This window comes from Arvicanthis niloticus, chromosome 14 (genome assembly GCF_011762505.2).
Source record: "Arvicanthis niloticus isolate mArvNil1 chromosome 14, mArvNil1.pat.X, whole genome shotgun sequence".
Classification (NCBI taxonomy): Eukaryota; Metazoa; Chordata; class Mammalia; order Rodentia; family Muridae; genus Arvicanthis; species Arvicanthis niloticus.
The window spans coordinates 22,960,287-22,984,616 of NC_047671.1; the positions used below are offsets into that span (position 1 = coordinate 22,960,287).

Consider the following 24,330-nt stretch of genomic DNA (forward strand, 5'->3'; position numbering starts at 1 on the left):
AATCTGCAGGGAGTGCTTAAAGGAAAGACGTGATGTAAGCCAGCCATTGCAGATGCAGAGGTGAATGCGAGAAATGTGACTCACTGGAAGGGGCAGAAGTGACATCCGGGGAAGCAGGAATAGAAGGGACACTGGCACAGTGGCTTCTCACACCAAGCCTTGCTGGGTACCACAGTTAGCACAAGTTCTTTAGGCAGGCAATCTTGTCTTACCTCCTCTCTGGGGTTGCTGCCCAATGATGGTAACCACTGCTTGGAAAGGGTGGCTCACCAGCCATCCTGAGACAGTGCTCTCAAGCCAAAGGAACCTAGAATTTCATTGAGAAAATTTGATGTAACCAAACAGTATGCAAGGCTGATTATCATCTATGCAGGCAGAACAGATCTGGACTCTCACCTGTGGGAAGGAGTGCTCAGAAAGGGCAGCTTCAGGTCATCATGAGACTGGCATGTCACACTAACCCTGCCTGTATCAGGAGATGACAGGCCCACCTGTTTGGCTTTACATATACCAGAGCAGAGCAGAGCCAGGCTCTCTCTGTATCCAAGGAGCCTGCATCTGTCAGCACAAGAGGAGAGCAGAGGTGATTAATGAGATGTTGAGTCTTGGCTGGGAGACTATGCTGAGCCTAAGCTACTGACTTAGAGCCAAAGGCCCTTCAAGAGATGCATTAAACACCAGTTCATCAGTTCCCAGAGGAGCATATACTCTAATTCCTTGGGTAACCCACTGTAATTTCCACAGGCTTCAGGCTGATAAGACATTTGTAGCCATTCAAATGTATCCAAGTCCTCAGAGTGCAGAACCAATCCTCCTGTGAGTACCCCTGTAACATTTGCTCGTGCAAGCACAAAGTCTCCACAACTCCAAAAGTGTCCCTGCTACTTCTCAGATCCCGCCTGACCCCAAGCCCTTCCTCTCACATAATAACACTCAACCGTCACCAGCTCTGGCCTGTCTTTACCTTCTGCTGGAAGGAGTACACTCTCTGTAACATTTGGAGGAAAAGACGAAACAGGTCTCATGGATGCTGCGGTACAGGGATGCTGAGGCCCAGGGATGCCGTAGCACCGCGATGCTTCGGCGTAGGGATGCTGCTGCACCTGGCCGCACTCTGGATAGTGATGAAAATAGGAGGATGAGGAGATGACTTAGGGAAGAAAATTCTAGTAACGTTCACAGTTAGTTATGGAGAGGCTATGCATTAAATCATTCATTGTGGCTCTCTCAGTAGCGTTAAAAGCGTTAATAGCCCTCTAAAAGTAGCCAGTCCCACTTCACAGTTAACCGTACCAAAGAGCAGCCCTCAAAGTCTGTTCCAGGCTACGGCTGGGTCACCTACCTCACGCTGAGATTGATGTAAGTCTCTTCTCTTCCAGATTATGATATTTGTGCCCAAGCTCCCTGTGAACAGCAGTGCACGGATAACTTCGGCCGTGTACTATGCACATGCTACCCAGGGTACCGATATGACCGCGAGAGACACCAAAAGCGGGAGAAGCCGTACTGCCTGGGTGCGTAGGAAACGCATTTCCAGCTCCGAGGGGCATGCTGGGTTCCGGTAGCTCTGCTCTTCGTTGGATCTGCTGCTGCTGCTGCTGCTGCAGCAGGACCAGCTCAGAGGAGCTGCTCTAATGTGTGATTCCTCCCCTGAAGTCCTTGTACTTGTGGGGTGGAGGGTTGTTTGGTTTTAGTCTGTGGATCACCCAATGGCTTTCTTTCATCATGTTTATCAAAACAAATTCCGTACAAGGATGCCTTTGCGAGCTAGAGCTAGAGGGACAGAGGAGAGATTAAGATCTGGAGACGAGGGACATTGTCCTACATAAACTAGAATGGTGTACGACAGAAAATGAAAGATCAGAAGCCAAGAATCAATCCAACACTCGAGAGACAGAGGCAAGCAGATCTCCCTGAGTTCAAGGCCATCCTAGTCTACACATTGAGTTCCAGGACAACCAAATTTACACAGAGTGACCTTGATTTTAAAAAAAAAAAATCAGAAACATGAAATTAGTCCCAAGGATATTTCCATGTAGACTTCAGCTGGGACCTTCAGCCTCTAGGTGACAGTGTGTACTGCCATTACCACACTCTCCTTGGTACCCTCAGCTCCTGACAGAGCTAGGTCTTTGGCAGCTTGCCCAGGGAGTAGTTGGGAAGCTGTCAACTGCCTGAAGCTGGGCTCCCAAGTGTGTGGAGTCTGTGCTTGGGTCATGGATTCCATCCACAACAGCCAGGTGTCTCCATCCAGTGGTCAGGAAGTCAAATGCAGCCTTCCCCTTTTTTCTGTGGTGAGAGACATTTTTGATTCCACCCCATGCCACAGGGAAGTGAGGGACAAAGTCCATGCTGACTCTATCGTGGTCCCTTGTTTGATGATCTCATGGCTCATTTCCACAGATCACCAGAGGTCAGCTTGGGTCAGTATGAAGCAGGGACCGCCTAGAGAAACCTCTCTCCATGAGGCCCATCCGACTATTTACTTTTGTTAGAAGTAGCTGTTTCCAGTTGCTGTCACGCCTCTTAACTGGGAAGAGACCTTTCCTAAGTGACCTTTGGTTCACCACCACGCTGTTTGGAACTTCCCATTACAAACAGGGAACTAAAGCCTCGAGGCACCAAGCTTCCTGTGAGAAGTAGGCCTTGTTGCTGGTCAACTTCCACAAAGCCCTGGGGAATGCTTAGGGCAGGCCCCATTGTCAGGCTTTTCTGGTGAGTGAATCTCTGAGGCACTAAGCCAAGTGGCAGATAGGAGCTCCACTACTCTAGACTTTATCTGCACTTCTCTGGTCCAGATCTAGAAGTTTCTCCTGTTCATACCAATAGAGGACCAGAATAATGTTGGATGCTGTATTGAAATTATTCTATGCATGGTTCAAACCAGATATCGATGAATGTGCCACCAGCAACACCACTCTGTGTGCACATACCTGTATCAACACCATGGGCAGCTACCACTGTGAGTGTCGGGAAGGCTACATCCTTGAGGACGATGGGAGGACCTGCACAAGAGGAGACAAATACCCCAACGACACTGGTGAGCAGGCCAAGGGTAATACCTCTAACTGTGTACATGCTTCTATTAGATGTTACATAGAATACCATTTTAGGAATTATATACAGATAAAATTATATCTTATATATTTCTATAATTTTATATTCTATAAATGTGCCTATATATAATGAATATTATATATCTATATAATGATATTTTATATAATATCTTATGATATGTACATATTATATACAAGATATACATACTGTTACATATAAAATACAATTAGGTATAATCTATAATTCATATTATGTAAATATACTATATATAGTAAATGTTATTTTTAATGTTGTATATGTATTATTTATCCAATTTTATACATTTATATGTAGTATATATTATAACATAACATGTAAAATTATAGGTACTTGGGAGCCCAACACTCCTTGGGGACTCTGTGCAGAATGGGACACTTAAAATTGGGACCTAGGTGCAAACCAAAGACCAAACTCATTCTCCAGAGAGCTGATGGGACCAGAGCCCATGTCAGCTGTTGCAAGCTGGCATATGCTGGAGGAAGGTGGCATACCTCTGGAGAAATCAGCAGCACTTGGCTGTGTCTCTCCAAGAATCTACAGTGAACAGGGAAGGAGGCAGATGTACTATGTTCTGTCAAAGAAAATGTGCTGAAATATGTATTTGTATAATTTCCACATATGGCCCCAGTCTATTTCAGCACAAGTCAAAATGCAGTCTATATCAGGTGCCCATCTGTCAACTAGTTGTTTGGTTCCTGATCAGATAAAAACAGAAAATGAGAGTGCATATAAGTTTTCACACCAATTTGAGAGAGGACATTAATTTAAATTCCAAATTTTATACTTGCATTTCACATACAATCTGTCAAATAACTTATTTTGTATCAGTTCACAGTCAGCTACACAATTTCTACCAGCATGGCGCTGTAAGGCTGCTGGACATCAACACAGCAGTGGGATTCAGCCAAGATGGCTGGTCACTGGAGCCTAGGATCAGCCTATGTGTGGGTTACTTCTTTGAGTCTGAAGGAAAAAAAGAAAGAATAAAGCAAAAGAAGAAGAAAGAAAAAAGAAAGAAAGAAAGGAATTCCCAGATTGATGGGCAAATGCTTATAACATTTGCTTGCAAAGTAACTCTGATACTTCTGCCAAGTGCCAAGCTAGTCATTAAAATTTAGAACGTTAGCCTTTGGAGACGAATGCCAATCACACTCCAGCTGGAATGAACTTTGGGGCAAAATCATCTTTGCTACCAGTGTTGGCCAGACAAGTTCCCTGCAGAGAAGTCTTTAGCCATTTAGAGGACCAGAGGTTGAGTTCTGTGTCATTATGAACACGCATGTTTGCATGTGTGTGTGTGTGTGTGTGTGTGTGTGCACTTGTGCGTATGTGCATGCGTGCGTGCGTGCGTGCGTGCGTGCAGTCAAAGTAGGTTAGAGGGCCTGAGCCATCCCTGGGAAGGGAGGAGGCTCCTGGGGCAAATCACATGTGCAAAGATGTGCAGGGAGATGAGAAAACCAGAAACATCTGGACATTCACAAGATGGAGCCTCAGCTTCAAAAAGGACCAGGAGGCAGCAGACAGCTGGAGACCAGCTGCCTCACAAGAAACAACTACAAAGGCAGATTCTGAAGGGCAGCTAGGTTGAGTCATGGAGAAGCCACCATATGCAAAATGTAAATGCAAAATAGCTCCTCGGAGCCAGTTCAGAATAGGGCATTTAGGGATCCTGTACATGAGCTACAGGGACTAAACATGGGGACACCTTCATGACTCTGAATCATGTGGTGCCTAGCCATTGAGAGGGCTCCAAGGATCAAGGGGCAACAATCTTTGAGGAACAACATTTAATTGAGAAAATAACTTAGAGACCATTTTTTATTCAAAATTAAAATCCCTGCAGTTTTGTCGGGTGAGCAAAGAGGATGAGAGAGGACCAGGGAGGTGTGGCCTATCTTGGGAAGGTGTGGTGTATCTCAGGGAGGTGTGGCATATCTCTTAGGTTGTGTCCTTTATTGACATGAAGGTGTTCATTGACAGTGAGGACCTCCTTTTAGCCACCAACTCATGATATGTAGGACTGGGGGGAAACAGTCCTACAGGCGATCATTTTTTTCTTTGTAGAGTTGACTTTGCAGCTGCTTGTACACAGTTGGCTGTGGGTAGCCTGAGTTGCTGCAGTGAGGAGCCAAAAGCAGAGCAAAGCCATCAGAACAGCAAACACGTGTATCTGAGTGTCAGGCCAGAAATCCATGCTGGCTAGTGCTCAGATACCCATAACACAGAGCTGGCCCTTCCCACAAGAAGTTCCCCAGGTGGTGGGGCAGAATGGTCTCCAAGGACAGAGACGGTGAGAGCAAGAAGAAGAAGGATCAGGTGGAAGTTCCAGAGGTCTCTCTAGGATTTGATGTCCTAAGTTTATTTGTTCTTTGATCTCTAGACATCTCCATCCCTTGCAGGAATTCCTGGCTTCTCCACACACATTTCTCTTTGGTCCTGAGGGCACAAGCCCCTGTGGTCCATCAGCTCACTAACAGGATCTGCTTCAGTGAGACGCACTAGCCTGTGCTCCACCTTTAGAAAGAAGGCTTAGTGAAGGTGAGAGAGGGTAGAGGCTGAGAAGTCCCATTGTATCTTTTATGTTTTGCTCTTCCTTTTTGAGTTTTTTGAGAGTTTCATACAGTTTCATATATTCTGCACCTTGGCCAGTTGGGGTTCTTGATCACCATCTACTGCAAACAGAAGGTTCTCTGATCAAAGCTGAGAGATGCCCTAATCTATGGGTCTAATGATAACTTATTAGGAGATGGTTCAATCCTATGTCTGTGTAATAAAATAACAGTAGGAAATTCTCTCCTAGGGTCTATAATGTAAGATCTTGGCCTGATAATGGTGGTATAGCTTTCCCCTTGTGGAGCAGGCCTCAAGTCCAAACAGAAAATGGTTGCCTCACTCTCTGACCCACTCACAGGCTCATACTTAGTAAGCTTTGATGTACTGCCCACAGTGGTCTAGGTCCTCCTGCATCAACTAATAATCTGTACTATCCCCCACAAACATACCAATAAGCCAATCAGATCTGGAGAATTCTGCAATCAAGGCTTTTGTCTCAGATGAGTCTAGGCGCTGTCAAGCTAACTGACAGTTAAAGCTAACTAGGAACCTTGAATGTCACATAACTACTTAAGCGGCCTTATAAACATCTAACAGGGCTAGAAAGATGGCCTGGAGGGTGAAGTGCATGCTATATAAGAATTAGGGCCTGAGTTCAGATCTTCAGTACCCACATCTCTAACCCCAGAGCTAAGGGGCTGGAGACAGGAGGGTCCTGGGGCTTGTCAAACCAAACAGTCTAAGAAAAATAACAAGTCCACGCTCAAAGTTCATTAGAGACCTTGTCTCAAAAAATGCAGTGGAGGGGCTGGAGAGTTAGCCTAGAACTAAGACCTAGGCTCATGTCCCAGCATTTATGTCAGGACTCTTGGAACGACCTGTGACTCTAACTCTAGGTATGGTGCTCTCTTCTGGCCTCCTCAGGCAACCTTCAAGTACATGGTACACATACATATACTCCATTTCACACACACACACACACACACACACACACACACACACACGTTTGAGCTCTTTTAACTAAAACAAGCTGGAGAACACTAGAGGAAGACACCAGATATCCACACAGATACACTCACATCACATGCCCACACATACATGCAAAATAATAATTTGTAAAAGAGATATTAATATTTTTAGTTTATGTTTATTGTAGGTGTGGGGTGTTTTCCCTGCATGTATATTTGTGCACCACATGTGTGCAATGTCCAACGAGGCCAAGAAAGGGTATTAGATCCCCTGGGACTGGAGTTACGGATGGTTATGAGCTGCCATGTGGGTACTGTGACTAAATCTGGTTCCCCTGGAATAGTGACCAGTGCTCTTAATGAATGAGCCATCACTCCAGTCCCAAAATACTTGTTTTAAGATATCGTAGGTGATGATGTTCTGAAAAGCCCAGATTGGACACTATCTATGTCACAAACCTGAGCTCTGGGCTAAATTTGATAGGACATCTGGACATTCTCAGACAAAGTTGTTAGCAGCAGATCCAGAGGCTGAAGTGTAAGTGTCCGGCATAGTACAGGTGAAAACAGGGCAGACCTCCTTTATTACATCATGTTCTGAGATACCTGGTTCCTCTGACTGTGACACAAACAGGAAATGTCCTTGTATTTTGCTCTTACAAACCATCTGGTGACTTTGCCACCAAGCCTTACTGAGACGATAAACTTAAAGAACCTGCAATGAGTTGTCAGTTTTCTCCTGTTCCCCTCTGCCTCTTCCTCCACCACCACTCGCTCATATACAGCAACTCCGTGTGTTTTGAAATAGATAAAACACACTAACAAAATGCCACTGCCAGGTCTTTCATACTCCTCAGAAGTGTGATCCTTACAAAATTAGTTGACAGTATTTACTCTCAATTTTCAATTTACAATCTCCACGGAACTTGGCAGATATGTGTAGAGGGATTTGATTTGGTTTTATATTTTACAAAGAAGCATCGTTATACCTGTGTTCAGAGTGTCCAGGTAGAAATAGAGAAGAATCATTCATATACGTAGGTTTGCTCATTGTGCACCTAGAAGGTCCCTGTCCTAATTCAACTGCTTGCCCACTTAGCCACCATTACTTTAAGACACTTTGCCCCCTGCCTGTGATGACTCTAGGGACAGAGAGAACACAAGGAAAGGAAAGGGCTGGAATCACCTGTCTGACAGAGGTGATGCCACAGGAAGTTCCTTGTCTGGAAAGTTAGAGCAGGTGACCAGGGCTGGGTCAGTGCTCACTGCCTGTGTGGTTCAAGACTGTTCTCTGGTTCTGTTTTCCTCAGTGTCTGCAGACACTACTGGGACACTACTGATCTCCAGCACCAGGGCCCCTTTACCTTAGAAAATTTTCCAAATTTGCTGGGATCTGCATAACAGTGCAAGTCCTGCCTGCCATTTTTATTTCCTTGTCCTCTTTCTGTACAAGTTCTCAGACTTGAAAGCATGCCCAGCTCTAACACCTTCTGTGGAGGGACCATTTCTTACTGTATCTCAAGGGTGAGTGATTTCACATTCGAACAAGCAACTGGAGAGTAAGCTGTGCTCACAGTGAGCGGAGCCCTCCAGACATGAGGCAGCTAAGCACTTCCATCTGCCTCGAGCAAATTAGTCAGCTCCAGTATTTCATCACTCTTTTTTTAAAAAAAAAAAATGAAGATAATGATTATTGAGTATAAACATATGACCTAAAATCACTTCTCCCTGACTGGTATATGTTTTGAGTTTGAAGGACGTTCTTTAGGGAGAGATATTTCTTAAGCTTTTCATAGTTCAATGTCTACAATGTTAGAGCCGGACAAATTTCAAATGGAAGTCCAGGGCCAGTGAGCTGCCCATCATAGATGCTTGATCGGTTTGAGATTAATTCCAGAACCCATGTAAAGGTGGAAGGAGAGAAACAACTGCACAAAGTTGTCTGACCTCCACACACATACCTTGGCACTCGTGTGCATTCATATACACGCACGTGCACAGATAGTATAGTAAATTTAAAAACTGAAATAATACCATTAGTCATAATAACAATAATAATAACAATAATGTGGAAGGCTAGCATAGAAGGGACGTGGCCCCAGGACAGCCTCCACCAATTTGAAAGACTGTATTTTGGATGTGTGATACAAGCCATCTGACATGACATAGCAGTGTTTGGCCACTTTGATTTTTATCTTTGAAAACCCAGAGCTGGAGCCAGTCGAGACACAAGGGAGTCTGTATAGCACAACGGGGAGACAATGGAAGAAATGTTGGCTCTGACATGATTAGCTTACTAGTCTTTATTTTCCAACTGGTGTTTATTCTCTGATAAAGTTACCGTGACCCCAAGTGTCAATCAATCCAGTTCAAAGACTCAGAAACCACCAGGTGTTTCAAATAACTTTCAAGCTCTGATAATACATAGATTAGCAAGTTCTTAACATGGGTAATGTTAAAACATACTGACACTGTCCCCCTACTGCCACCTCCAGGTGGATGGGTGCAGGGAGATTCCAAAGACGCTTTCAAAGACCTCTCAATGGTTGTGATGTATCAGGACTGAGTTTATGAAACAGCACAATCAAGTTATTAAACTAAAATTCTTCATTCATTTGTAGACTTTTCCACATGAAGCACATTCTTGGGTTTTTCCTCAGTTTATTTGATAATGTTACCATAGTATCTAAGCTGGTACATTTCTAATGCTCTGAATGTTTAACCCAACTCTTATAAAAATTAGAGTTCCATGCCCCTGTGTGGCTACTAAGTAGTACTACATCTTTAAAATCTGGGATGTCAGCAAAACTGAGCCCAGGGCATATTTAAGATATACAGTAAGTTTAATAGAGTGGCTTCCCTGGACCTGCCTGACCACATCTGGATGTTCTTAGCAGAAACTCCAATAGCATCCTCCCTTCGTACCTACTCTGTACCCCAAAGGGCCAGCTGGGTAGCCCTTTTAATTGTGTGGTCTGCACACAGCACCTATCTGTAAAAGAATGTTAAGGCTGTATCAGTTCTAACTTTCCATGGTCTATATAACATCAGTCCAGAGCCAAGTGACAAAGTAGGTTTATCCTGTCGTGCTAATAAACAGTTGTTCAACCACACCAACTCTTGGAAGATTCAGCTGAGAATGGGGAAACTAGGGATACAGAGGTGGACTTTTCACTCCTGTAGGAGTGCCCTCAACTTGTGGCTTGGCCTTACACCAAAGGCAGATGTAAATCGTGAAGCAGAAATGTTCATTTATCTCCCGTTCACAATACCCAACTTCATACAGTGCGTGACTCTACTGAAGAGAGGTGGATGGAAGGGTGGAGTAGTGGTTAGTGTGAACGGTCAACTTGACACTGTGAGTCATCTGAGAAGAATCTCAATGAGGTATTATCTCCATTGAATTGGTCTATAGGCAGATGGGGGCATATCTTGATTATGTTGACTGTTAACTGAAGACCCAACCTAAAAGTAGGGAACATCATTCTCCAGGTTTGGGGCCTGAACTGTATGAAAGAGGAGAAAGTGAGCTGAGTATAAAATCATTCACTCATGTCTCTCTGCTCTCGACTGAGTATGACTAGTGGTTTCCATTTCCTGCCACCTTGATTACCCCACAGTGACAGGCTATGACCTGGAATTAAGAGCAAAAATAAGCCCTTTGTCCCCTGTGTTGCTGATTGGCAATGGGTGAGTGACTCAGAAAGATGGGCAGCTTCATGCAGATGATTGAGTTTGTTCTTCATAGTGAAGAGGTGAATCCTTAGCCAGTTTCAGATATACTCTCAGTAGAGAACGGAGACCACCTACAGAAACAGACAGCTGGGCTCTGGGTCTAGTGGATTTGTAGATACTAAGACAGGGGAATGGTGCCCACCTCTCCTAGCTGAGTGACACATCCAAGGGAATGACAACTCATGTCATCATCTCCGAGCTGTCTTCTCTCCTGCAATGCCCTGTTTTCAGACTCAACGTGTTGGGCCCCACTCAACTGGGCCATGGTCTACCCCCTGAATCTGTCAAAGAAGGAGAGGGGGAAAGCAGTATTGTGCAAGCTGCTGCCTGAGTGTAAGAATCTGTGTTACATGTGAACTTCGGCCCCTGGAGAACAGTAAAATCATGTCAGAGTTATAGAACTACCATTCTAGAATATTAAAACAATGGTAAATGCACACATTTCCACCCATGGAAGATGCTAATAAGAGGACCATAATACGTGTCTTCACACATTCAAGATGTCAAAGTAAAGCTGGCTCCAGAGAGTAGGAGGGCCTCTCTCTCTCTCTCTCTCTCTCTCTCTCTGTCTCTTCCCCTCTCCCCTGACCCTGGGTCATCTGACAGGGTCAATGTGAGGACCTAAGAATCATAAAACTGTCAACACCTACCCCTTGTACCTTCCCCGCTCAGCCTTTCTGTGCCCCATGCCCAGGGTCTGCCCTACTGGTGCCATCTCTCCAGGCATCTGCCCCGACAACCTCCCAGCTGGAGCTGAGCCTATCTTCTTTCCCAGGGCATGAGGAGAAGTCCGAGAATGAGGTGAAAGCCGGGACCTGCTGCGCCACATGCAAGGAGTTCTCCCAGATGAAGCAGACGGTACTGCAGCTGAAGCAGAAGGTACACTGAGCTCTGCAAGGAGCAGGGTGGAGCCCATGAAGGGAGGTTGAGAGATAGTAGAGTGACTGAGCCAAATTCTAGTTGAGAACTCATTGCAGTTGATGTCAAGTAGATATAGATTCTGGATATTCCCCGACTCCAGAGCTAAGCACCTAAACAACAGAACACAGAGCAAAGACCTGAAGAGGGAGTTACTATAGCAGGCCTGGCAATGGGTACATGCAAAGTTATTGAAAAGTAGAACTAATATTGCCATAACCTCTTATAGAAGGTATAGATTCACAGTCCTGGGAAGACCTTTGCAATGACATTTTATCTGTTAATTCATTGAGAACTTTCTCTCTTAAAGCTTCTGCAAGCTGACATCATTGTGTGGGGCCTTTATTTTATTGTGTAAACTTTATGGTCTTGGAAAGAATATGCCTCTGGGAAAGTAGTTTTCTGAGTGCCTCTTGTCACCAAAATCGAGGACCAAACTCCCTTTCTTAAAGACTCCACCTGGTGCTAGTAATGTCATCCAGCTGTGCAGAGGGGCCTCATGATGGATCTAGTGGCCTGAATCCTTAGGTGACAGTCCTGGGCTGGTGTTTATTACACCTGAGGTCAGTGCACTTGCTGGCTTGTTGGCCACTCTGAAATGGTTCTTCAGCTGCCCAAACATAAACTCACCACTTTGTTTGTTTAATCATTTCCACTCAAGGCTCTCGGGAGATCAAAGGGGTGTGTATAATCTGTTTAACTTTGGCAGTCAGTTATTCTAAAGGGCAAAAGGGTAAACATGAGACGCTATCTCTTTTCCATGGCCAGAAAACTGGCAGCCACCGTAATGAGAACCCCAGCTACCAGCTAGTCCATCAAAACAACAGGCTGAGAAGGGAAGTGGCATTTCCAACCTCTGATGCATACGCTGGGAGGTCACGATCGACATTAGCGGAGGCTCATATATACCTGTGTGTTATATATTTACGTAATCATGAGTAAAACACGGACCTAACCATAAATAGTTTGTGATGTCGTCGACGGGCAGAAAACCTTGTCTGTGTGCCAGTATAAACAAAGAGAAAGGAAGAAATATTTCCCATACAACTAGCCCCAGGTGACATTTGAATTGATGTTAGCATTTTTAGAGGAAACTAGGAAGGTTTGTAGAAGCATTAAGCTCGCCTTTCATCGGGCTAGAGCATCAGGCCCGGGGGAAGCAGTTGATTATGGTCCCAAGACACCAAGCTGCCCTCACTTTCCTTCTCTGGAAGTAACCTATGATCTTCCATAAATCCTTTCCAGCTGGAGTGATTTTAAGGCGCTCAATACTGCATGTTGTTCAGGCAAACTCGGTTGCTGTATCTGGCCTTCTCTTAATCACCTTGCAATATTCTGTTATCTGTGCAAGCTGGGAAATATTAAGAAGTTGAATAACTGATGTTGAGATACATGTGACCCTCAGAGACTTGCTGATGCTTCATAGGGATAATGAGTTTGTCTTGGTCTTTCACTAGCTCTCATGTGCTTGGGTTGAGCAAGAATTGCTCTGTCTTATGCCTTGCTGGCCCCCTGCATGCAGCACGAACACTGCCATCCTTGGGGAATTATGAAAAGTGATTATTATATAAGGGGAGGGGACTATGTGCTTGTGTGTGCATGGAGGGTTGCTTACCTGTCTGTGTGCATGCATGAAGGCCAGAAGCCAATGTTAGTTGGCTTCCTCCATCATTCTCCAACATATATCTTGAGACAGGACCTCTCACTGAACCTGGAGCTTGCCATTTTGTCTGGCTAGTATATCCCTGAGATCTGTCCATCTCCTGTTGTAGAAATTATTTAAATCCCAGCCTGGAGTTTCTCCCCACCTTTGGTTATTGAGTTCCTGGATAGAAAAATCACACACAGCCTTTATATTTTTAATAAGCCTCAAGAAGCACAAGTGCCGGGCAGATACCTAGCCTTCAGAATCTACCTTCTTATCAATAACCCTGCATTATTACTTAGTATGTTTCATCTGGGCTGCTTTTAAGTTCAATTGGCCAACCCACAGGGCCACATTTCCCTTCCTCCTAACCTGTGGTAGCTTCTCCTTCTTATTCCTAACCTATGGCAACTTCCCTTCTACCCCAAGCCTGTGACACCTAAACCCCACCTTTGTCTCTTCTGCCCAGCTATTGGCTGTTGGCATCTTTACCAATCAGAAATAACTTGGGGGCGGGGTCACTCAGCATGTATGTCTGGTTGCCACAGAGACTCTCCCGACTCTGTGGCAACCAGTCTTGGGGACTCAAAGTTAGCTTTAGAATACAAGCAGCATTAAGCCAACCCACTGCACTCCTCGTCACCCCAGTGCAGGGCTGTAGATGGGTGCTTCGTGCATTTACATGGATACTGAGGATCAAGCTTAGGGCAAGCACTTTGCCCACCAAACCTTCTCCCTATTCCTGGTTTGTTTTCCTTTCCTTTTCTTCCCCTCCCTTCTCTTCTTCCTCTTCTCTTCTTTGAGACAGGCCTCATCAGTAACCCAAGCTGGTCTTGAACTATCAATGTAGTAGAAGATGACCTTGAACTTTTGATCTTACCCCCACCTCCCAAGTGCCGTGGTCATAGGTATGGGTCACCGTACCCAGCTGAGGGCTAATACTCTTTTTAAAGGTGCTTCTTAGAATGTATAGCTTCCTGTGGTATGAGGAACGGTTCTATATACAAATTCCCACTTAACTGTTTAGCCTTGTAAGAAATGTGCTAATGTTCTTGGGGCTACAGTGCATGCTCAAGATGTCAGACTTAAAACCCAGGCCTTCTCCTGAACCCTGGTGTAGATCATCATTTGCTTTTAACATTCACTTGCTACTGCTGATACAATCTGTTCTTTTCATAGAACACAGGGCATTTATTTGCCCAGATAAATGTTGTCCAAGAAGTAGATATGGGGGTGGGGTGCTGGAGACCAGCCAACCCCCCCTCCAGTATGAGATACAGTCTCTCACTGAACTTGTATGCACACATGTTGAACTACACCATGAGTATATGGTAGGTAGAATTCTAGCCACAAAATGCCCCAGATCAAATTCCTGGGCTCTTCAAGGAATCAACTAGAAAAGAAAGCCCCATAAAACAGCAACATACAGAATATAAGGAACCTGCAAGACCTGTCAGTTTTTAAGTAGCAAGGTTTATCTAAACCACAGAGTTCAGATAAGGACTTCTGGATGGTGGGTTGTTTGTTTACTGCAGGAAATATTGTACAAGTCAGGACAGTGGTTACTGTTGAAGGAAGGAAGGAGACTGGCACAGGACCCGAAGGGGAATCAGAGTGGCTGGGAGGGCTACATGTTGGTTTGGGTGTTCACTACGTGTGCTTGGGCTTACTTAGTCATTTTCTAAGCTGCATGTATTAGTCCTATGAGACTTCCTGTTTAAGGCTTGTAGTGTCCATTCAGACCTCAGTGCCTCTCCTGCTTCATCTTTTTGTTGTTGTTGTTGTTGTTGCTGCTGCTGCTGCTGTTGTTGTTGTTGTTGTTGTTGTCAGAAAAGAAAAGTGACTTGGTGAGAAAGGGAAGAGATCTTAGGGACAGAGAGGGTACCTGCCATTCAGTTAAGCACTGAGAAAAACTGAGAGTCACACAGCCTGTTGGTTTCTCTTTTGAAAGTTACTCTCATGGCTAAAGGGACTACTAGAAGTGAGATAGATACAGGGGGCCCAGGGAGAGAGATCCCAAAGAGAGAGGCAGAGCCCCTAGGTAAGCTTGCTCAGCAGCTCTTGACCCACAAGTGTGCTCAGCCTCCAAAGGCCACTATATAGAGAGCAGGGGATTTCAACCCTCCTTAACCAGCAACCCACAGTTAACCCATAGAGAGCAACTGAGATGATGTTGCAAGTGTTTGCTGAACGCCCACTGTGTTCTCCAGTAGCCTGAGCAATGAGGAAATACAGACAGTGTGGAATAAAGTCCTGCCTCAAATAAATGTGCACCATACAGAGAAGCCAACTCTACAATGTGACTTCATGGCAACTGAATAGAGTGAAAGGAGATAGCACCTACTAAATATAGTTTTCATGGTGTTTAATTACTGCTCCTAAGAGACTCACAGCAGTGCCTGCTGACTGGGCAAGTTCTGTATTGGGCAAGCTCTGTGTCTACCAAGCATGTGCTGAATATTAACAGTGAGCATTCCAGATTCGGCGTCCAGCTAGCTTGTGCCAACAGCTCTCTGAGGTGATTGCTTTAACACAAAGCAAACTTGATCTGAGAAAATGGTGATTGGAAGTCTATTGATTGACACTCAAGAGAAGTACAGGACCTACTCATAGTGCTATACTGTTCCCTCCCCCTAAACTCTCACACTCCACAAGTGTGATATTCCCTGATATTTCTGGGAGAACATGGCTGGTCACTACCTTTCCTTCCAACTTACCATAGGAGTGTAGGATCTACAGGCAGCTCGAACACTAGGGTTGTAGTCACTGGCTTGTCTTATAACTCGAATATAACGTGAACACTGGAGCTAGTGAAGAGGAAGACGCAAGAGGAAGAGTGTTAAAACCAAACCATGGTAGATTTCCCCACTCCAAGCCAGATTATGGGATTTTGAATATGAAGACGTGATCATCTAATGACGCACACCACATTTTATAGACACAGAGTTGAAAGCTAGAAAGGTTAGAAGACTTAACCTGAAGGCACTGTTTGTCCTGCGCAGGCAGAACCTTTTCCACTGGGCAGTGACAGTGGCTGGACACTGGGTCCAGGGGTCCATTTTCCTGTACAGCAGACCTCTTAGGTGAATGTTACCATCTCACTTATAGATGAGATCCAGGCCTTACAGATGAACCTTGGCAAAGCTGGAATTTCAGTGTTCCTCTACCCAAAGCCAGAGGCCCCACACCAGCTTTCACATCTCAGTGTCTGTGGCTGGTGGTAAAAGTGGACCAGGATTCAGTGGTCAGAGTTGATGCATGGTCTCTGAGAGTGGGTTTACTTTTGTTCCTCCATCATTGACCCCTGTTCTGTATGCTCATTTTCAAGTCATAGCTGTCTACCAGACACCAGCAGCACATATAATGAACATGTGTTTGACTTATAAAGTTGTTACTTGAAAGATGCAAAGTACAAAGCTAGCATGCTTGTTCAGTCATGGTAACCGTGTGCTATGGATGTTCCTGAAACCCTGAATTTACCTGGTTTCAACTTCTGACTCCCTAGGCTCCTCATGCAAGAGGTTTGCTCTGGATAGTTCCTTGGCTAGAAAGGATCTAGCCCCTTTGCACTCTAAATAGCTACAGTTAAAAACAAAATCATGAGTCGGTTTTGCAGCCTCTACAGATGACTCTGAAATAGACTTCCTTGTGGGGCCATCATGGCTTTCTGACCAAGGTCTGCCTTGTCTGTATAGATTGCTCTGTTCCCCAACAATGCTGCTGAACTGGGCAAGTATGTCAACGGTGGCAAGGTGCTGGCCTCAAACACCTACCTTCCAGGACCTCCTGGCCTGCCTGGGGGGCAGGGCCCGCCTGGTGAGTATGAAGAAGAGCCTGGGACCCTGGGACGATGGTGGCATTCCTGCCCTCTCTGTCAGCTAGAACTGAGGCTGGCTAAGGTTCACACTCAGCGAAGCTGGACAGTGTTCTTCAGCTTCCATGAAATTGGATATGCAGGGCAGCATTCCTGTACAAGGGAAGGCCATGGGGAGTTGTATCCTGAAGCTTAGGAAGAAAGGGTAAATTTTCTAGGATCAGATAAGACTCCTAAAAGTCATTATTAAAGCTGAGCATGGTACTACATACCTGGAATCCCAGTACTCAGGGAGTCAGTGGAAGAAGGATCATGAGGTAGAGGTTAGCCTGGGCTACATAGTGAGATCCTATCTCAAAACCAATGAAAAATACTGTGAAGACTGCTAGCTAAGTTCACCCTAGGAAAACTTTAATGTAGAGTAATAGCCTCATAAAGTCATTCAGTTCTTCTGAGTTGCAGCCAACACCATCACCACTTCCCTCAGCTCTTTCTCTACCTTCTCTTATTGCTTAATACATTTTCAACTCTACTCTTACCCCTGTTGTATCATAGATGGGATTTGTAGAGGTGTAGATCATATAATGTGGTAGGCCATTCCATGGTTGAGCTTGACTGTTGACAAGTATCGACTCCCCTGGAACTTATTCATACTCCACATCAACCTTGTAACACAAGAAATTTCCACCACACAGGAAGTTCCCATGAGACATGTGCCACCAGTGTTATTCCTCCACCAGCTCTAGGTATCCACCAAAGGCTTTCCTTTACCCAGGCTTTCCCATTCTAGGGATGTACACCAGAGGACTCTCTTGGCCTGTGTTCTGTACAGCTGGCTTTGTTTTCAATCAGTGTACAGTTTTAGGGATTCATCGTTACTTAATTAGAAGATATCAAATGTCCTGTCCTTTCCCCAGGAAAGATGTAGTGAGAACTTACTTCTTCAAGTTCTGAGGTGTTTTGTGCTTTTTGTGAACCTGTCCATACATGCATCACTAGAGTCACTCATGCCAGTAGATGAAATGTTAGAGTTCTAACTCTAAACCATGGCGGTCTTGTCCCTGGTTATCAACTCAGCATGGTGCAGGTCCCAACCTCTGATGTTCTATCTGGGAAGAGGTGACATATAAATGACTACACACAGGAAAAAATAACCCAGACATGCACCTATAATCCCAGCACTAAGGAGGCTGAGGCAGAAAATTACTGAGTGTGAGGACGGCCTGGGCTAAAGAGTAAAATCCTGTCTCAAAACCCAAACAAAATAAAAAAAAGGTATATACCTCCCTCCAGGTCTGAGCACGGGAACTCCTCTTTATCAAGGAGATAGCACGTAGCTTGCAGTCAGAAGTGGGCTTTGTGGGATTGAACTGGTCAAGGAAGATCAGTAATGTATCAGAACAGTGGGGCCATGGCCAAGCTTTTTATCAAATATCAGTAGAAAGCAAGACTCAGAGTTCTTTCCAAAGGATTGAGTCATCTCCATTACTGGCCTGAGGCCCAGTCTACATAGAACTAACCCAGGACTTTAGTTTATCTTCTTGTTCCTCCCATGGTCTGAATATTCTCTGTTTCTGATGGAATGTTCTCAGGCCGATGTCTCATACCAGCATTATGTATGTAATGTAAGAGCATACTACCTCTTATCTAAGGAGGTAGGAGCTCTCTCCTTATAAACTGATTCCTATCACAGTGGTCCCAGCCCCTCTGTAAGTGATGCTCTTGTTTGTATCTCCAGACCAGTCTATATATCACTAACACAAAGACAGCTATCAGAAAAGGGCATCCATTGGCTATTGGTTTTCATAGTAAATGACTCACTACTTTGCCTTCTGGTTCTGCCATCTGATTTCTAACATGGTTTGAGCTGTCCAGGGTCCTTGAGGAAACAGCATAATTGAAGATGGGCTTTTTCAATGCATGAAGAATTTGTCGTTTATTTCCAGACTTGGGTTGCTTTTCTATGAGAGAATGGCTAGAAAACTCGTAAGATCCCCTCACTTATGAACAGAAGTTCCACCCAGAGCCCATTATGAATTGCATACTGAAGCAATAACACAGGAGAGTGCACTGGGCTGGACCCTTTGGCATTAGAGATATGGAGTGACTCCAGCTCTCTGGCCTCCAATGGTATATATAACAGGGTCTTTCTATTTGCATATCAAGGTCCTACATGTTAAAGGCAATTGGCACACAGTGACCCTGATGTTTACTGTAGATGACATCTCACCTCTAGCTTGTCTTTCTGCAATCGGACATACAATAGTTACAGCAGTGATCTGTCCCCTTCCCAAATAAACTCTTTCAATATGTACTTGGATTAAGTATTGAGAGTTGGAACATGAGACACATTTGAATGAAACATCAACTGCTTCCAACTTTGCCTTAATTATTCTGTGAACTAGAAGTGAGTTCTCCTAATATGAAAAGCCTAAGGTCGTTGGTTCTTTGTTTTCTTTTCAAGAATCTGAAATTATTCCATGCTGTTACTGTGAGTTTTGTTAGTAGGAGCTAGATACAACTCAAAGGAAATAATATGGCACAGTAAATATAAGATTGAACTTTGAGCAAAGGAAGCTACTGGAGGGTTTTCTCCTGTCAAATTGGGCTCCTGATCACCTCAGAGTCTGATTCTGCTGGTTGTTGTATCACTTGGTAGCTGCTTGTTTAGTTTTCTCTGGCTTATTAATGTGTGTCAAATTTTTTATTGAATGATGCACATCATTTGTAGATAAACACCAGAGCCTAGGGAACTTGGTAAATCACTCTTTGACACAGGCCCCCCTCTTCTTTTGTCAGATATAGGAAGTTGAGTCATCTTAATGAGTAGCTAAGTTAGTTTGGGGCTTTGCTGTCACTAAGTTTACCTTCAGTGCTTTGCAGTCTTCAACTGCTCAGATCCCTCCAATGTCGGGATGCTGTTCCTTTGTGCTGAGTCGATATCCTTGGGTCTTCTCTGTATCACACTCTTGGCTTTCTACAGTTCCTACACAATTCTCTATACTCTTGCCTTTTCCTCAATAATAAATCCCTTTTGCTTTATATTTTATACTAGAGTGATGGATGGAGAGGCAGTTTCACTTTTCTTTGTCCTGTGCCTCCAGGCCTTGAATAAGTAAGACCGCTTCTTTACACTCACCCATAGCAAATTATGGATCGAACACCTTCCTACTCTTCCCTCACAAGAAGTAGGTATATATAATACCTACAGGAAAGAGCATAGGCTCCCCATCTTGGGGAATTGAGGAGTTTATGGTAATGGTTAAAAGTAGGAAAGTTCTAGAGTTGAGAGACCTTCTATAGAGCTGCAGAGAATGGTGAGGGGTGAACTTGATTGTCAGGAGGCAGGAGGCATCAGCTATGGGGCAAGAGTTGGGGCAAATATATGAAAGGTAGAAGCCTAGCAGCCTTTTAGTGCTTACTGTGTGTGAAGAACTATGCCATGTAGAATGTGCATGTATCTACATTTTTATCTAAGACAACCATTGTATATTGAAGTTTTATTCAGATTTGGAGACAAAAAGCTAAGGTCCAAAGAGCTCAAGCAAATGGTCAGGGATTCGAATGTAGGCCTCCGTGGTGGGAAAACATCTACTGCTAGTCTGTGTGAGTGTGTGCACGTGCATGTGTGCTCTGTGTGTGTATGTATGCTCAGTGTGTGTACATGAAGAACAAAGGTTAACATCTTGGCTCTTACATAGGACTTGGTGTCACTATAGGAATGGGTCCTATATGTTGACCCACTCATCCCCTGGGACTCAGTTTATAGACATGCACCACCACAGCAAACTTTTGCATGGGCGCTATGCATCTGAACGTGGGCCTTCATTCTTATGCAGAAAGTGTGCTTTATCCACTGAGTCATCTCTGAGATCCCCAAACCTTATTCTCTTAAGCACTCTTTAGATAACATTATATACTTCTGTGATTCAGGAGCAGAGAGGCCAACAGCAGGACATACTTAAGGAGGTAAGGCATGTAGATCACTGACTGAGTAAGCTAGTTGTGGAACTAGGGATCTACTGTAGGAAGATTCTCAAGTTTCTCACTTGGGCAGATGGGTGACAGAGGCTCTAATAAAGAGAGAAAGGTGACACCACTTTTAATTGTGTTGAGTTTGAATTCCCACAGGCACATTAATATAAATACCACAAGGCAAAGAGCAGAGTTAGGAGAAAAGTCTACAGTGACTTCTAGACTCTGTAGTTGTCCTTATTATGAGCTGAGTACTAATAAGGTTTTCTTGATTACAGGCTCACCAGGACCCAAGGGGAGCCCCGGATTTCCCGGTATGCCAGGCCCTCCTGGACAGCCAGGCCCACGGGGTTCAATGGGACCTATGGGACCATCCCCTGACCTATCTCATATTAAGCAAGGCCGGAGGGGCCCTGTGGTCAGTATCTTCTCTGAGATTAATGTAATATTGAGGGGATTGTGTGATCTTGCCCCCCCCCCTTTTTGAATTAAATCATCATGTGCTCGTGTCTTCTAGGGTCCACCAGGAGCACCAGGAAGACATGGCTCCAAGGTGAGTCTTATAAATGGTCCTTAACGAGGTCTGTTTCTATCCATTGTGACATCCAATGAAGCTCAACCAACCATAGTTCCCTAGTTCCCTTCCCTATGCTGCATGTAGCAAAGTTGAAGCACAGATACACAGGTGGACAGAGGCAAACCTGGCCAACCCCACAATCTATAATGCCTGAGAATCCTAAACCTTTGGAGCACACATAACAGTGTGGGCGGAGGAAGGAATTTTAAGCTGGGTGTTGTGGCTTAAGCCTCTGGGTAGTGATGATCACACTGCTGTTTCTCACTAATCTATGTTTTTTAGAATGGCCTCACTCCATTCTACATAAGTGGTGGCTTCCCTGTTCAAAGCTAACTGCTGCCTGTCTCATAGAACAGTCAGTATGACTTACTTTGAAAGCTTGGTGTTTCACACATTGCCTAGAAAAACAAGAGTCCTAATCAGCTCTGGTTTGAAAAAAATATATATACAGCTGAGCCACTCCACCCAATCTTGCTGGTTCCAATAAAAGGTCCCTTGGGCCCAGGTTCTACTCCAAATTTATTTCCTGTACAAAAAAAAAAAAAAGCTTATTTCCCGAAGGAGTATGGTTGTGGATGTCTAACCAGAGACTGTGGTGTTTCTATCTGCATGTTTCAGAATGCTAACCCTTCCACTTTGGTTTTAGGGAGAGAGAGGAGCACCTGGGCCCCCAGGGTCTCCGGTAAGTTGCATTGTCTGTCCTGCTTAGCTGGTGGGTGTGGCTCACAGGGGCATGGCACTCATAAAATGGTAGAGTGGGGCTGGTGAGATCATAAGATGTTTGAAAGATGCATCATAAGATGTTCAAAAGAAGAGCTGAGGAGAAAACAAATTACATGTTTCCAACACACAATGGCACACATTTCCATTCTGGAAGGATGAATGGAGGCACAGTGAAGAAATACTGGACCAAAGCAGGATGGAAACCCAGCAAAGCAAACTACAAGTCCTGTAGCTCCACCTCTGATGTCAAAGGGCTGATGGCTCTGCCCTTGCAGTTTTGTTGACTATAGCTACTCTCTCAGGCTGGTTCCTCTCCCAGTATTCATCTCCCTGGTAGACATTCCACAGCTTTGGTACCTCTAACATCCTGCAGTTTCCAACACATATTCTTAGGCTTCATACGCACAGCTTCATACAGGGACCTCTCAGGACCTCCATGCCAGACATTTGACCTCCTCAGCATCTCTCCTTAACTGTGAAGGGAGATTCCATAATCCTTTTACTCCTGCATCCTTTCTAAATCTAAAAACCAGAATCACGCAGCTGAAGCTGCCACATTCTGTGAACTGCTCGGGATGGAGCCCTCCCACTCCCCCCTCCCGCCCTGCACTGAATTACATTTGCATCAAGTTGTGTTTAGTTGTAGCTCTTGAGGAGCAGCTAGTTCCTTGGGCCTTGCAGAATTAGCTGGGTGGAGTCTTGACCCTGAGGACACCACTCCCCTTATTTCATTTTCCATCAGGACTCTCCTTATCTCTTTCATCATATGCTTTGGCTTCAACATTAAATTTCCTGATATTCCTTTTCTTTCCCACCTGTATATTTGCCTTTCTTTTTTTGCCCTGCTTGCTCATTTTCACTGCAGAAACTTCCACAAGATGATTACGAAGAACCACGCAAGAGAGTCCGTATTAGGCTGTCTTGAAATCTCCTCTGCCAGAGAAATTAATCCATTGTTTGCAATTTTGCCTCAGGCAAAAATGTTAAGACAAAGGCAGAAAGCAGCCAAACTCTTTGCTAAAATACCACAAGAGTGGCCTCTAGCCCAGGTGCTAATATTGTTCCTCTCTGAACTCTCTTGAACTGGAGCAATGCCTTCCAAGCTCCTACTGAGACTGGCCCTTTAAGCTCTGCTTATAGAATTCAACAGCTTTCATATTCCAAAGTCCCCTAATCTTCCTATATTCCTCCAAATACCACACAGCAATAGTCCACCCAGTGGTACTAGTTTCTGACTTAATTACTTTTTTATTGCTAAAATATCATGACCAAAACAACTTATAAAAGAAAGCATTTAATTGACTTACAGTTTTAGAGGGTTGGAAGCCATGACCAGTATGGTAGGGAGCATGGCAGCAGGCAGGCAGGCAGGCAGGCATAGCACTAAAGCAGTAGCTGAGAGCTTACAGTTGACCTACAAGCACAAGGCAAAGAGCTACCTAGGAATTGTGTGGGCTTTTGAAACCTCCAAGTCTGCCCCTCCAGTAATACACTTCCTCCAATAATACCACACCACACCTCCTAATCCTTCCCAAACAATCCCACAAACTGAGGACCTAGTGTTCAAACGTATGAGGCTATTAGTGACATTCTCATTGAAACCAATACACACACACACACACACACACACACACACACACACACACAAATATATTGTCAAATGACCACTGGCTCCAATAAAAAAGGAAAAAAAATATCTCTGGGATTAGGAAAACATTTGATGTATATATATGCACAATATCTGGGAGATAAAAATGAGCAGAAACATAAGAAAATGCAAACAAGTCTGCTACTTCTAGAGAAGTGGATATATGTTCTGAGGAAGGACCAAGAGACCTGGGTTGTCACCTCACCTCTTGCTCCTATCAGCTTTCTAACTAAAGGCTTTTACCTAGCATCTGTTGACATTTCTTCCTTATCTACACACTGGGCTATGATTTGCTATACCCCCTGTATGTGCATGGTGGGGTGACATCAGAATGTTCCATCTCAGTGTGTTATGGTGTCTCTTGCAGCTTCTGAGGTAGAAGCTGCTGAATGGCACCCATCTTGGATGTTGATAATGATCTTACCTTTAAATGCTCATGGACTCAGAACATGCATGCTTACATACTTTAGTTTATTTTTTCCTGTGGACCATGCTTCATAGCAAAACATGAATATTAAAGCTTACCAAATATTATACGTGATGAAGAATGCCTAATAATAGAAGTTGGAAGGTTTGATTTGGATCTTTCTAGACGAGAAGGGTAGACAATAAGGAACAACACACTCTCTGTTTCATTTAGTTCTCCATCTTACAAACGTATTAATAATTTTATTTTTA

The 24,330-nt window shown here is 44.4% G+C and overlaps 1 protein-coding gene across 1 annotated transcript in view; it reads left to right on the forward strand.

Annotated features, from left to right (window-relative positions):
- Ccbe1 (collagen and calcium binding EGF domains 1) overlaps positions 1 to 24,330 on the forward strand; it is a 238,189-nt gene that overhangs the window by 208,461 nt on the left and 5,398 nt on the right. The window contains exons 4-10 of the mRNA XM_034518499.2: positions 1,380 to 1,514; positions 2,888 to 3,040; positions 11,128 to 11,231; positions 16,611 to 16,731; positions 20,983 to 21,122; positions 21,222 to 21,257; positions 21,928 to 21,963. Of these exons, the coding sequence (XP_034374390.1) occupies positions 1,380 to 1,514; positions 2,888 to 3,040; positions 11,128 to 11,231; positions 16,611 to 16,731; positions 20,983 to 21,122; positions 21,222 to 21,257; positions 21,928 to 21,963 (725 nt within the window). The remainder of the gene's footprint in view (positions 1 to 1,379; positions 1,515 to 2,887; positions 3,041 to 11,127; positions 11,232 to 16,610; positions 16,732 to 20,982; positions 21,123 to 21,221; positions 21,258 to 21,927; positions 21,964 to 24,330) is intronic.